The 12,777-nt window shown below is 44.3% G+C and overlaps 1 protein-coding gene across 1 annotated transcript; it reads right to left on the bottom strand.

Moving 5' to 3' along the window:
* Positions 1-6,806: 6,806 nt before the first annotated feature.
* On the bottom strand, positions 6,807-9,276 carry LOC128878499 (uncharacterized). Its single transcript, XM_054126751.1, has 2 exons — positions 8,758-9,276; positions 6,807-7,496 (listed from the first exon to the last, which is right to left on the bottom strand). Exons 1-2 carry the CDS (start codon positions 9,274-9,276, stop codon positions 6,807-6,809), a joined length of 1,209 nt encoding a protein of 402 aa, XP_053982726.1.
* Between the last annotated feature and the right edge of the window lie 3,501 nt (positions 9,277-12,777).

Raw genomic sequence — 12,777 nt, 5'->3', positions numbered from 1 at the left:
CGAGTCATGGTGGTTTATTAAAAACTCATCAGGTCGCGATGTAATCGCGCAAAATTTGCAATTGAAGCTCGTCTGGAATGTCGTTTTATCGCGTGCGAAATGAGACATCATGGGTACGCGTTTCTTTGTTGGAAATAATAAAATAATAAAAATAAAATTGAAGAAATAATTTTCCGTGGATGTATTATATGAAAGAGATATTAATTTCAGAGGAGGCAACGTCTGCAGATTAATTTTGGTCAAGTAAAGTAAATTCATTGTTAATTATACAAATCATTTAACATTGATTCTATTGGCATAAATTGAAAGCAAAACTAAATAAATTGTTATAAGTACAAATGTAATACAAAGAAACGAACAAAATCCATTCATTGACATATCGAAATTCACTTGACAATCTACAGTTTTGTAAAAAAAAAAAAATAAGAAACCTAAAGCATAGAGTATTGCGAACAATTACGACACGAAAATAACTGCAGCATACATACAGCCAGTGTAATATGTATTCGTACAGCAACCAATTTAAAATAAAATTAATGAGAAAAGAAATGAGAGGCTAATATTAAAAGTCAATTTAAAACTTTATTTAAAACTTTAATTTAAAATTTATTAATAAAATAAATACGTGAAGTTTTATGTTGAATTGCTTTCTGTACAAATACTCATTACACTGACTGTATTTTAAAAACCCAACCCGTATCAAAATCTTCTTTATTATCGGCCACTAATTTCGTCTCTGATAGGATGCTCCAATCACACGGAACGCTCCGCACAAAGATATTGTTTATACAGAGTGGGAGATGAAAAGCTCAGAGTATTTATGTTTCAATGTAAAATCCACGAGTTTTCCTCGCGCGTTCAGCCGCTATAAAAGGATGTTATTTCTCGCGTTGAAGCCTCTCGGAGCCTTTTGATATTACGAATTTTACCAAGGAAACCGGGGATTTTATTTCCAACCGACATCTGTTTCGACAGTTTCACCGTCGACAGGCGTAAACACGCGACAACTTGGCTCATCCTCGTCCCGTCATTTCGCATACACCGGGCACGACATCCTCGTAACGTTCCTCATTCGATGACAATGCCTCGACGGAGATCGCGAATCGTAATCGCGTTTACGTGGAGAATACTTCGCGGACGTCCGCTTTCGACGCTTGTCTGGTTAACGCGTCGCGGGTAACCCCGTGTATAAAACGTTATTATACTTCGCATAACTTCGTAAATTGAATTTCTACACTGATGGCAGGCGTGAATTTCAATTTCGATAACGATCCCAGTGTTCGGTGCCAGATGACGATAATGTGGCGTTGCTTTTATCTATCTTGCGTCGTTATACCAGAGATTAGTGTTTTCACGAAATTTCTAAAGGCCCCTTCGAAAACAGAAATGATTGTTGCGTTTATAGCGATCGGTGTTTATTGAGTTGATTGTGTTGATTTTGGTTGGATGAATTTTTAATCTAACGAATCGACTATGGAAGATTAATTGCAATTCGTACGGGGCATTCAAAAATCTAAATCCTAAATGTAGTAGGCAGGTATTATCAATTTACATACAGTCAATAAATATTTAAATATGTATTCGTACTCTATGTGTATTGAAGAAATTTGTTTAAATTAAATAAATTGTAGGTTTCACGTTTCCAAGTGTATGTTAATATAAATATATACATGTATGTACAAACTTATTCATACATATATTTATAATAAAAAATTCATTAGGTAATATCAAAACTTTTATTTAATTTAGTCAAACTTCTTCAATAAGTATAGAAGGTATGAATATTTATGGAATTGACTGTATATACATGCATATGTATATTAATTCCTCTATATTGAATCGTCTGTGTTAATTTTATTTACATAGATATTTGTTTTATATCTATATAATATATTTAATTTTCATTTTTTTAATAGTTACACACTAGTAATGTTTATAGACCAAGTTTTACCTATTTTGGTTATATTAGATAATATTTTTGTAGGATATCTTCGAATGTATACACGGTGTCCCAGAATTAGTGTAAGAACCAAAAATAGATAACTGTGACGATTTTGAACCAGAAGTTCCCTTGTAAAAATGTTGGGTGACGCTTCGTTTTTGAATTATTAACGAAAAACCACCGACCAATCACAGCGCTCGAGTAGCGCGCGCTCAGTAGCCATTGAGCTACCTATCGGACCAGCCTATCGCGTGTGAGCGCGCGCTCCTCGCGCGCTGTGATTGGTGGATGGTTTTTCGTTAATAATTCAAAAATGAAGCGCCACCCGACATTTTCGCAAAGGCAATTGTGGTTCAGAATCGTCTCACCTATCCTTTCCCCCATTTCCAGTTCTCGCACTAATTCTGGGACACCCTGTACATTAACACATAATTTCGTTCTCTTTTAATACCATCATTTATAGCAGTAGGCGTTCTAAAAATTGCCAAAACCTGGCTCGAAATAATTAACATCGTGTAACTACACTCGCCCTCAAAAAAATAGGGACACTTCTTCAAAACGTCATAACTCTGGGAGTTTTCAACCGATTTTCTTGAAACTTGCTCAGAAGTAGTCTTGATGTGTTCTCTGGGTGTCTGCCAAGTTGCATTGGCGAGGGTTGATGAGAAGGGGTTAATTCACCCCCTTAAAGGGGGGCGCGTCGAAAAACGTCACTTCTGAAGGTGCCACGAGTAATGGAAAGGGTTAAAAAAATTAAAAAAACCTTTAGGGCGACTCCCTTTGATGCCCTCTACAAAATGCACCCCCTAAAATCCCTCTCGGACGAACCCACCCCCACAAATCCCCACCCCCTCTAAAATCCACAATTTTTGAACGACGGTCTCGATTTTGGACTCAATGCATTCTCTAGACGCCCCTGATCCAGAAAATGCCATCACACATACCGTGCACCCCATAGGCACCTCTTGGGGGGGGGGGGGGGGGGGAACAGCTCTCAAATTTTCAATCCCCTTCGTAAGAGAGCACTTCCACACATCGGAGGGCGATGAAATTCACCATGTTTGTTCTCGATATGCTAAGGATGAATGCCGAAAAGGTTCCGTTTCGAAAACTGCCCCCGAACTGAAGGGAGGGGGGGGGGCAGAGGCAGGGATGGTCCACTCCCAAGTATAAGGGTTGGTACGTTGTCACGCTGCGTGAATTACAAGTCCTACAGGCCAGGACATCGGGCTGACACAGTTTGGATGCCTTTGTCCTGCATGAATGGCAATAAAATACGAAAATGTCGTTTTTGGGGAAAACCCACCCACAACTTCAGGCCCATCTGCAGGGTGAACGAGCAACTCCACGCCAACGCCGTTCATTGTATCGGATGCGCGAATGCTATATTAACAGATATCCAAAAATTCAGATTTTTTCAATCACGTTGTCGTTTGTTACCTTTCGTTGTCAAATCGGAGTAGATTTGAAAGAGTAATAAGTGGGCCGGACGGAGTCGGCATTCAGAAGTGGAGCGAGGGCCTGCAGCCGTACGTGGTCAGACCAGACCGGACTCCAATTTAACGTGGGCTTGTCAGGGGGTGAATTAACCCCTTCTCATCAACCCTCGCCAATGCAACTTTGCAGACACCCAGAGGACACTTCAAAACTACTCCTGACGAAGTTTCACGAAAATCGGTTGAAAACTCCCATAGCTATGACGTTTTGAAGAAGTGTCCCTATTTTTTTGAGAGCCAGTGTATATAAAAAAAATGAAATACTATTATTAAAAGATTAGGGTCATCGTATGTAAATACTGTGCGAATAAATGGGGTAAACCGAAAGTTACTTCCTCCTTCCGAAGCGATCGTTATCAAAATTCGCTTAGGATCTATCAAACGAGCGGAACGCATCGGTCTTCAAATCGAATTTCTAAACTCGAGGAGTGTCCGACACCCTAAATTCGATCACGCGGAACGGGTGCCAGTGGAATATCACGTTTGCAATTGATCCCGAATCGCCGCGAAGCTAGAACTAATCGACAGAGTTAATTATTAATCTCTGTAGAACAATAACGCAATTGAATCCGGAGTTTAGCGCGTCGGTTGGAAATGTTTGGACGCCGCGGATGAAGGGAATCGATAGTTGGTTAACCTGCACATCTTTCGAAGCCTCAAACATAACCGTGTTTGATAAATTACTGTCGCCGCCGCCGTTCTAATCTCGTCTTGTCCATTTTACGGCGCAGCTCGGTAGACGCGAGAGTTTGGAGCTTTGCTTCGGTTGATGTCGGTGGCTTCAATTCCTAATTAGATTCGCTATAGAACGTAATTCATAGTTTAACGTGCGCTGGAACAATATCGATCATTTTAGACGTGGCAGAATAGGGACTCGGTGCAAACACTGGGAGCCAATAGGTTAATTGTTTAGTTTCTAACCAATTGTACGGTAGTATAATCATTAATTATTATGGTTGTTATGAAATTCATGTGTGTAGTTTAATTTTTTAAGGTCAATTATATTTAGTGAACCTCGTATAGTGCGAGGAGTTTAAAAAATATATTGTATGCCCCCGAGAAAAAATTCAGGACCCGTGAGTTAATTTAATGATTAAATTATCAAGCACAATAACTATGAATTATGGAATTGATTTCATTATTACATTCTCAGGTTTGGAATGTGATATTAGACAGTAGTATATTACCAATTAATATTATTTCAAGTAATTAAATTCACATGCTTATTTTTTTTTTTTTTTTAATTAAATAATATTTAGTAAATTTCAAATACTTATAGCTGAATTTTTATTTTGATAAACAGGATATTTTTCCTACGCTTCGAATTATTTTCTTCAATAATAAATGATTTTATTATTACATTCACAGCTTTGGAATGTGAAATTAGACAGTAGTATATTATCAATTAATATTATTTCAAGTAATTAAATTCACGTTCTTAATTTTTTAAATTCAATAATATTTAGTAAATTTCAAGTAATTCGAGGCGTAGGAAAAATATCCCGTTTATCAAAATAAAAATTCAGGTACAATTATTTTCTTCGGTGACAAGAACCTGTCAGGACAGTATTTATCCCATAAATCATGAAGCTAAAAATGCATTAATAGATAAAGTGCACAAGTACAAGTAAACAATGAAAAAATATTTCAATTGAAACAATTACGAGACTTACCTTCATATCTAAAGAAAATTAATACTCACGGTTTTATATTCCTTCACCTAAGAAATATTACCATCCGAATAAATTAACGTCCATATCCCTCTTTCTTATATCCACGAATCAATTATTAAAAAATTCATAAAGCTGTAAAAAATCAAAAATATCTCAAAGCTGTCTCCGATAATTCCAGTGTGTTAATTCGATAGCACTCGAACCTGTATCATACTTTCCAAGAGATCGTTCACGTTTCCTCCATTCCATTCGTACCTCCACCGAGGACACGTAGAAGGATAATTTTTATTCACATAGTCGCCAACGAAACCCGAAGCGTATAATTAATTTATCGAGTACGCGAGTTCCTGGACATAGGGTAGTCTGCAAAAGGCGCTCCTGCCAGTCCCCTTGAACGATTCGAATCGATTTTCAGTCTCTTCAGGATCCAGGACGCTCGTCCTGGCGCCAATTTCCGCGCACAGGCGCGTGTAATACGATTTCATTCGCGTTGTAAATAATCTTATCGCTGGCCGAGCAGGTGTAATCAACCTCCCCCGTTCCCCTCTCCGTTCGCATTGTCCAGTGTGCAACAACAAATTTCGTCCCTTTTTGTACGGCGTCCGATAATTCCAATTTCCTCGCGCAGAATCTGCGAAATTGATGGAATCGCTGCTAGGGATCCGCGAACGATCGTCCCAGGACGTCACTGAGAGCAAAAGCGTGTACCTAATGTGCGAAATAAGTAAATTTACGCGTGAACAACCCTAACTGCAGAGTTCAGATGGAATCTTGGTCCGCTGGATGCTAATTTTGGAGTGGCTTGTGTATTTTAATAGAATTGTCGGTTTAGTAGAAATATCTTTTCGTTGTTTACTTTTACCTGTGCTCTCGATCATTTTTATAGTAATTATTAACGAAAATAAAATTTCGTAATACTGTGTTAACATTTTAATACTATATTATTAAATGATATATTATTTTTAGATTCGTAAATATTGAGAAGTAGCAATAATAATAATTTCACTGGTCAATAATTTTAACAATGGCGACAGTATTTTTAGTCATTTTAATACAATATTATTGAATAATATTTTATTTTCAGATTCGTGAATATTGAGAAGTAGCGAGAGTAGAGTATAGATTTTAGCCCATACCGAGCACTCAGTCTCTATGGACCATTGTACTCGGCCCTTACGGGCGGGCGTTAAGGGGTCGAGGGGAACAGGCCGGCCTCCTGTGCAAAGCGCAGGAGTCCGCCGATTCCTCTCTCTGTCACCCTGAATGTTACTAGGTGCCGGTCATCTAGGATCCTTTCTCTAGAATCCTCAAGTGCTCTGCACCCAGCAATCACGTGTAGCAGGGTTTCATCCGCTTCTCCGTATCTAGGACAGGTGGGATTGTCCCGCAGTTCCAGTCTAGCAGATGCCTTCCAGTGTGCCAGTGCCAGTGCCCCGTAACCAGCCCGACGGCAAGCCTGAGCCTATCGCGGTCCAGTCTTACCAGTGTACTACCCGGTCCACTGGAAGGATGCTCTAGCATGACCCTCGTGTGTCTCATTGCCGGTCTATGCCTCCAGAGGTCTAGAAGGCGGCCCTCTGCCCACTGCCTATTTAGTGTACTTACATGGCCGACTGGGACACCCACGGAGCACACGATCGCGCTCTCGGTCCCTCTGGGCCCTTGTCTGGCTAGATCGTGTGCTTCCTCGTTCCCTCAGATGCCGGCGTGCCCCGGCAACCAGACGAGCTTCACCCTGTTGTCCCTGGCAAGCTGGGACAACAGGTCTACACAGCTTTTTGTTGTCGCTGAGGTCATACCTACTTTAGTTAGCGCCCTCAGTGCAACCATACTGTCGCTGCATATAAAAATGTGCTTGCGTCTGTATCCCTTGTCCAAGATCGCTCTGGCGCAGACCCAGATCGCAAACATTTTTGCTTGGGCTACGGATGTAGACGGGCCAAGATGGAATGATAGGAATGGCTCCATCCTGAGCCCTCCGCACCATACCCACACACCTGCTCCTGTTCCCGATTTGGCCCCGTCTGTGAACCAGACTAGCCCTCCCGGGGACAGTACTTCTGCTTCGCGCTCCGCCCAGGCTTGTCTGCTGGGGTAGTGGACTGAAAACTGGTGGTGGAATACGTGGACCGTTGGACAGCGATCACCCCCGAGGCTGAGTACCTCATGGAGGTCCTGCCTGCCCCTAATCCATCTTCCACTCACGTACAGTCTGCAAGCTGTATTTCTTGCCTCTGCCATCGCCGTGACATGCGGTGGTGGCAGGTTTAACAGGGCGCACATCGCCACTGTTGGGGTGGTCCTAAACGCACCTGTGATGCCCAACAGCGACAATCTGAACACCCTGTCCAATATCTTCCTGTTCGTGCCTCGACTCAGCGCGGGCTACCAAACAATGGAAGCGTAGCAAAGTTGGGGGACTAATATGGCGTTATGTATATCTATAATTTTGTTACGTCCCAGCTTATCTGTGACTCTTGGGATCTTCGTCTTCAATTAAAGAGCTAACGGGAAAGAGCAATTCGGGATTGCAATGATTGTTTTCAAGGTTTAGCATTTAAATATATAAATGAATATGTATTGTTACAAAATAACGAGTTTATATTACAATATCGGTTTTGGGAAATCAAGTATACAATTATGTAGGTACGTTACCGCTTGTCGGTCGTACAGTTTGGTTGTACCAGCTATCTGTTGTGGTCCCAGGGTTGTGCTGTTGCAAGGATCTGTTTGTCGGCAACTATCACTCGCGACACGGGTCTCTACTAATTAACAACGGACTTTCCTCGGTAACGACGCGGCGCGCGTACGATTACTCTATCCGTGACTACAATAATTTAGTATTTGACGACCAAAGTGCGACGCTGAGTGGGTGTTCGATTGATGATAAAGGTTCGATGTGATCTTAACCGATTATACGTCGGACTTTCGTAGGTAACGACAACGCGTGAAGTTAACCTGTCCGTGACTACAAGATTTCGGTAATCACCACGATGAGAACGTACTGACAGACGGAATAAAAAAAGAGCGCCGTGGGGCGTGTCCATGGGTTTATATATTAGCTGATCCTCGCATGGCACGAGCCGCGTTCGAGAACCTTCGTTTTTGCATCCGTTGAAATCGGGAGGGGTCCCAAGTTCAGCGGATGTGCTGGCGTTGAGTGCTGACGCCTATTTCGCTGATTCGCAGATCGCACGATTCGGTTCCCGAGAAACGGTTTCCGAATCGTATGTCAAGCGCATTCCTAAAAGTATCTGATCTTAACTATTTGCAATGCGAGGGCGATGAAAAGGGACACCGGCAGGGCCGGATGTAACACTATACACGTATTAGAATTACACGAGAATAACATATGAGAATCATATTAAATCATTAATATTATTAATACATTATTCTCGTACACTTATGAGGATTAATACCATGTACACTCCGAATTAATGATTAATGATTCCCATGTGTTATTCCCAGGCGTTGAGTGCTGACGCCTATTTCGCTGATTCGCAGATCCCACGATTCGGTTCCCGAGAAACGGTTTCCGAATCGTATGTCAAGCGCATTCCTAAAAGTATCTGATCTTAACTATTCGCAATGCGAGGTCGATGAAAAGGGACACCGGCAGGGCGGATGTAACATGTAGCCATTTTACCATTTCTGGTTTCAGTCCCCAGGTTCGTCCAAACATCCTCCTGCAGGCCCAGGAGGCAGCCGTTGCCTTTTGTGCCTGTTTGGTGATGTGGCTTTTCCACGTGAGTCTACTGTCCAGGGTAACTCCGAGATATCGGACTTCCCTGGAGAGTTTGAGCTCTACGCGGGATAATGTGGGAGGCCTTAGTGTGAGGTTCCTTCTTCTTGTGAACAGCACCAGCTCAGTCTCAGTGGGGTTAACCCTCAAATTCTGACCAAGGCACCACCTTTCTACCTTGTCCAAAGCAGTCTGCATTCTACTAGCGATCCTGCCCGGGTGATTGCTGACAACAGCTATGCAGATGTCGTCCGCAAAACCTACCACTTTCACGCCCAGCTCGTCGAGTTGTACGAGGAGCCCGTCGACCTCTCGCAGCCACAGCAGGGGGGAAATCACGCCCCCCTGCGGGCAGCCCCTGCCGACTAGGGCACTGATTTCGATCCCGTTGAGACTGGTCGTGGTGGTCCTGGTGCTCAGCATGTGGCGAAGTCAGTTGACGATGGTGTTGTCCACTTGGAAACATCTTGCCGCTGAGCAGATTACATCGAAGGAGGTATTGTCGAAGACGTCTTCAATGTGGAGAAAGGCGCACAGGGTGGACTCTTTCTTGCCGAACGACCCCTCGATGGTCCTGACTAGATCGTGAAGGGCCGTTTCGGTAGATCTGCCCGTCCAATACGCGTGCTAGTGGGTACTCAACTCTCAACACTCAAACCCTCAACGGGTTTAGCGTCAGCACTCCGTCCCTGATATACCTGTCAGCCAGTCGCTCCAGCGTCTTCAGCATAAATGACGTCAGGCTGATAGGTCTAAATGCCTTGACGGTGTCATAGCTGGTCTTCCCCGGTTTCGGTATGAATATCACTCTGACTTCCCTCCAGGCTTTAGGTACGTATTTCAGTGCCATACAGGATCTGCAGATCATTAGCAGGTGCCCGACTAGCTCCTCCCCGCCCTTCTGCAAGAGAGCAGGGAAGATACCATCAGTCCCTGGACTTTTGAATCTGTCGAACGATTCCAGGGCTCACTTGATCCTGTTAACTGTGACGATTTGCCTCGCCGTGCCCCAGTCCCTCGTCTCCTGGCCTGTGAGCTCACTCCATCTGGGCGATATCCTACCGCTAATCCTGAACTCGGGAAAATGTGTTTCCAACAGGTGCCCTAGAATGGACTCCCTGGTGTCAACTGCCGTACCGTCTGGGAGTAGCAATCCTCCCAGCTCGGTGCGGGGTCCTTGGAGAAAGACCCTTCGGAGCCTGACAGCTAAGGGTAGGCTGTCCATTTCCCCACAGAAGCTCCTCCATGCCCTGGTTTTGGACTCCCTGATGCGCTTCTTATAGGTCCTCTGCAAGACCCTATAAGCAGCCCAGTCAGACTCGCCCATAGTTTTCAGGGCCTTATTTAGCAGCTTGCGAGATTTGGAGCGGAGGGCGGTTAGCTCTGAGCTCCACCAAGCTACTTTTTGTTCTGCCTACGACTCCTAGGCGGGCAAGAGACTTCATAGGATTCTATCACAGAAGAGCATAGAAAATCTACTTCTCTTTCTATAGACCCTATGGTCCCGGAGCGATCTCGCAGACCCCAAGTCTCAGACTTAGTTCTTGTTTAAAAGAGCTCCAGTCCGTGGCCCTGGGGTTCCTGTACACCGCGGCCCTAATTGGGGTTGGCTCTATCGCTAATTTAAAGGATATACGACGGTGGTCCGATAGTGTGTCATCATCGTCCACTCGCTACTCCCTTATCCACTGTCCAACCGCTCGTGTTCCTAGTGTGAGATCGATCACCTCTTTTCTACTGGAGGTGGCGAACGTAGGCTTGGATCCCCTATTTAGGATTTCCAAGTCCGTGGAGATGTACTCTAAGAGGTCTCTCCCCCTGTTGTTGATGTGAGAACTCCTCCATATTATGTGGTGCGAGTTCGCATCGCACCCAATCACTAGGTTAAGTCTTTTTTCTTTACAGTAGGTGATTAACTCTCCGAGTTCCCTGGTTGGTGGAATTTCCTCAGAGTCATAGGGGAGGTAGGCTGAGCACACCACAATTGTGGTGTTGGCTCCCCCCCGCATATGGCTGATCTTCGCCGCAGCTATGTCCCTACTGCAGTATTTATCTAGTGTTAGGGCGCCGAGACTACGGTTTACGTAGATGCAGGCTCTGAGGCCTGGATCCGCGAGGGGTTGCTTATTAACACCCTATGGTTGGTAGATATCCCTCTGATCAGCCCTTTGTACACCCAAGGTTCCTGGATGAGGAATATATCTGTTTGCTCCACTGCGATGCCCCGGCTTAAGACGGCCGAGGCGGCTTTGCAGTGTTACAAGTTAATCTGCGAGCATCTAAGGCCGTCCCCTATCACGTTAGTAGGGGCCGTGCCGATCCTCGCTCGTTGATGCAGGGGGGGTTATAGGTGGTTCCACCCTGCCACCGGCCTTCTTCAGCGGATTCCCCAAGAGGGTCTTTTGTGCCCCTCTTTGGGCCTCCTCTAGACCCTCCCTAATCAGGGCTTGGTTTTTGGAGGGCCTACCACTGCCCCCTGATCCTGAGCCCTTCTTCCCCCTTCCCCTCTCAAGTACGGGTCCCTTACCTCTCAAGGGGCCGGTTTTACTCACCACCCTCGAGGATTCGGGCCCCCTACTGAGGGGGACATTAGTACCTCCTGGTACCTCGGCTTCTGGGTTCGTAGCCGGTATTATAAGTAATAATAATTTCATTTAAAGTGGATAGAGGAACAGGGGAACGGGCAGAGGGGTGGTTCAGGGGAGAGAAGGGAAGGCGAAAGAGGTATAGAAAGAAGTGTAAAAGGAGGATCAGGAGAGGCAAGCAGGATATATAAGGTGGCGTTTTGAAATGTGGCAGGATTGAAGAATAAAGAGAAGGACTTTTGGGAAGGAATCAAAGAATGGGATGTAGTGGTGATGTGTGAAACATGGGTGGGAAGTAGGGAGTGAGAAGGAATAAGAAGTAAAGCGACGAAAGGATATGTGTGGGAATTACAGTATGCGGTAAGGAGAGGGAAGAATGGACGGGCTATGGGGGGAATGTTTATAGGGGCAAGAGAAGGAATCAAAATGATAAGAGTGGAAAGGGAGGAGGAGGAGGAGGAGGAAGAGGGGATAATGGCTAGGAAAATATGGTTAGGGGAGGAGGTGTGGAATATGATAGGAGTATATGTGAATAAGGATTTGCAGAAGAAGCTGGAAAGAATGAAAGAATGGATGGAAGAAAGGGAGAAGGGGTAAGGGTTATAATTGGTGGAGACTTAAACGCTTGGACGGGGACGCAAGGAGGATGGGGGTCAGAGGAGGGGGGCGAAGAAGAAGAGACAAGGAGGTCAACGGACAAGAAGATAAATAGTGAGGGAAGGAGACTGTGCCAATTTCTGGGAGAGCTAGGGTGGGGGATAATGAACGGAGATGTGACAGGGGATGAAGATGGCGAATTTACGTATACAGGGAATGGAGAGTCAGTGATAGATTATGTGTTAGGAAATGAAGAAATGAGGGTAAGAACGGTAAGGTTGGTAGTAGAGGAGAAAGTGGAATCGGACTACCAACCAGTGGTAGTATGGATAGAAGGAGGAAAAGGGGAAGATGGGAAAAGATGGAGGAGAAGGAAAGGGGGGAAAGGGGGTGATGGACAGAAGACAGAAGGAAGGAATTTGGGGAAGGGTTTGTAGGGAAAGAAGGAATGGGAAAAGAGGAGTGGGGAGAATTAAAAAGGGAGGTATTACAGGTGTTAGAAAAGATGGAGAAGAAGTATAATAGGAAGGAAGGAAGAGATGCATGGGATGAGGAATGGAAGAAGAAGAAGAATGTAGCGTAAGAGGAATTGAAAAAATGGAAAAGGAAAGGAGAAAGTGGGGAAAGCTTTAGGAAGGCAAGAAGTGAGTTAGGTAAAATGAGTAGAGAGAAGAAAAGTAGAGAAAAAGAGAGGTGGGAGAAGGAGATACTTCTATCTCTATCCAGGATACTTCTATCCAGG

The sequence above is a fragment of the Hylaeus volcanicus genome, chromosome 6 (genome assembly GCF_026283585.1).
Source record: "Hylaeus volcanicus isolate JK05 chromosome 6, UHH_iyHylVolc1.0_haploid, whole genome shotgun sequence".
NCBI classification, from domain to species: domain Eukaryota; kingdom Metazoa; phylum Arthropoda; class Insecta; order Hymenoptera; family Colletidae; genus Hylaeus; species Hylaeus volcanicus.
Note: the sequence above shows the minus strand (reverse complement) of the source record. Positions and strands in the feature narration are given on the sequence as shown.

What these genes read in the sequence shown, in the direction of transcription:
- LOC128878499 (XM_054126751.1), bottom strand. Translation starts at nt 9,276, where the DNA reads ATGCTGAGCACCAGGACCACCACGACCAGTCTCAACGGGATCGAAATC. An exon ending in GGGGACTGAAACCAGAAATG is followed by an intron (nt 7,497 to 8,757) that starts GTAAAATGGCTA and finishes ATTGTTTGGTAG; the next exon opens with CCCGCGCTGAGTCGAGGCAC.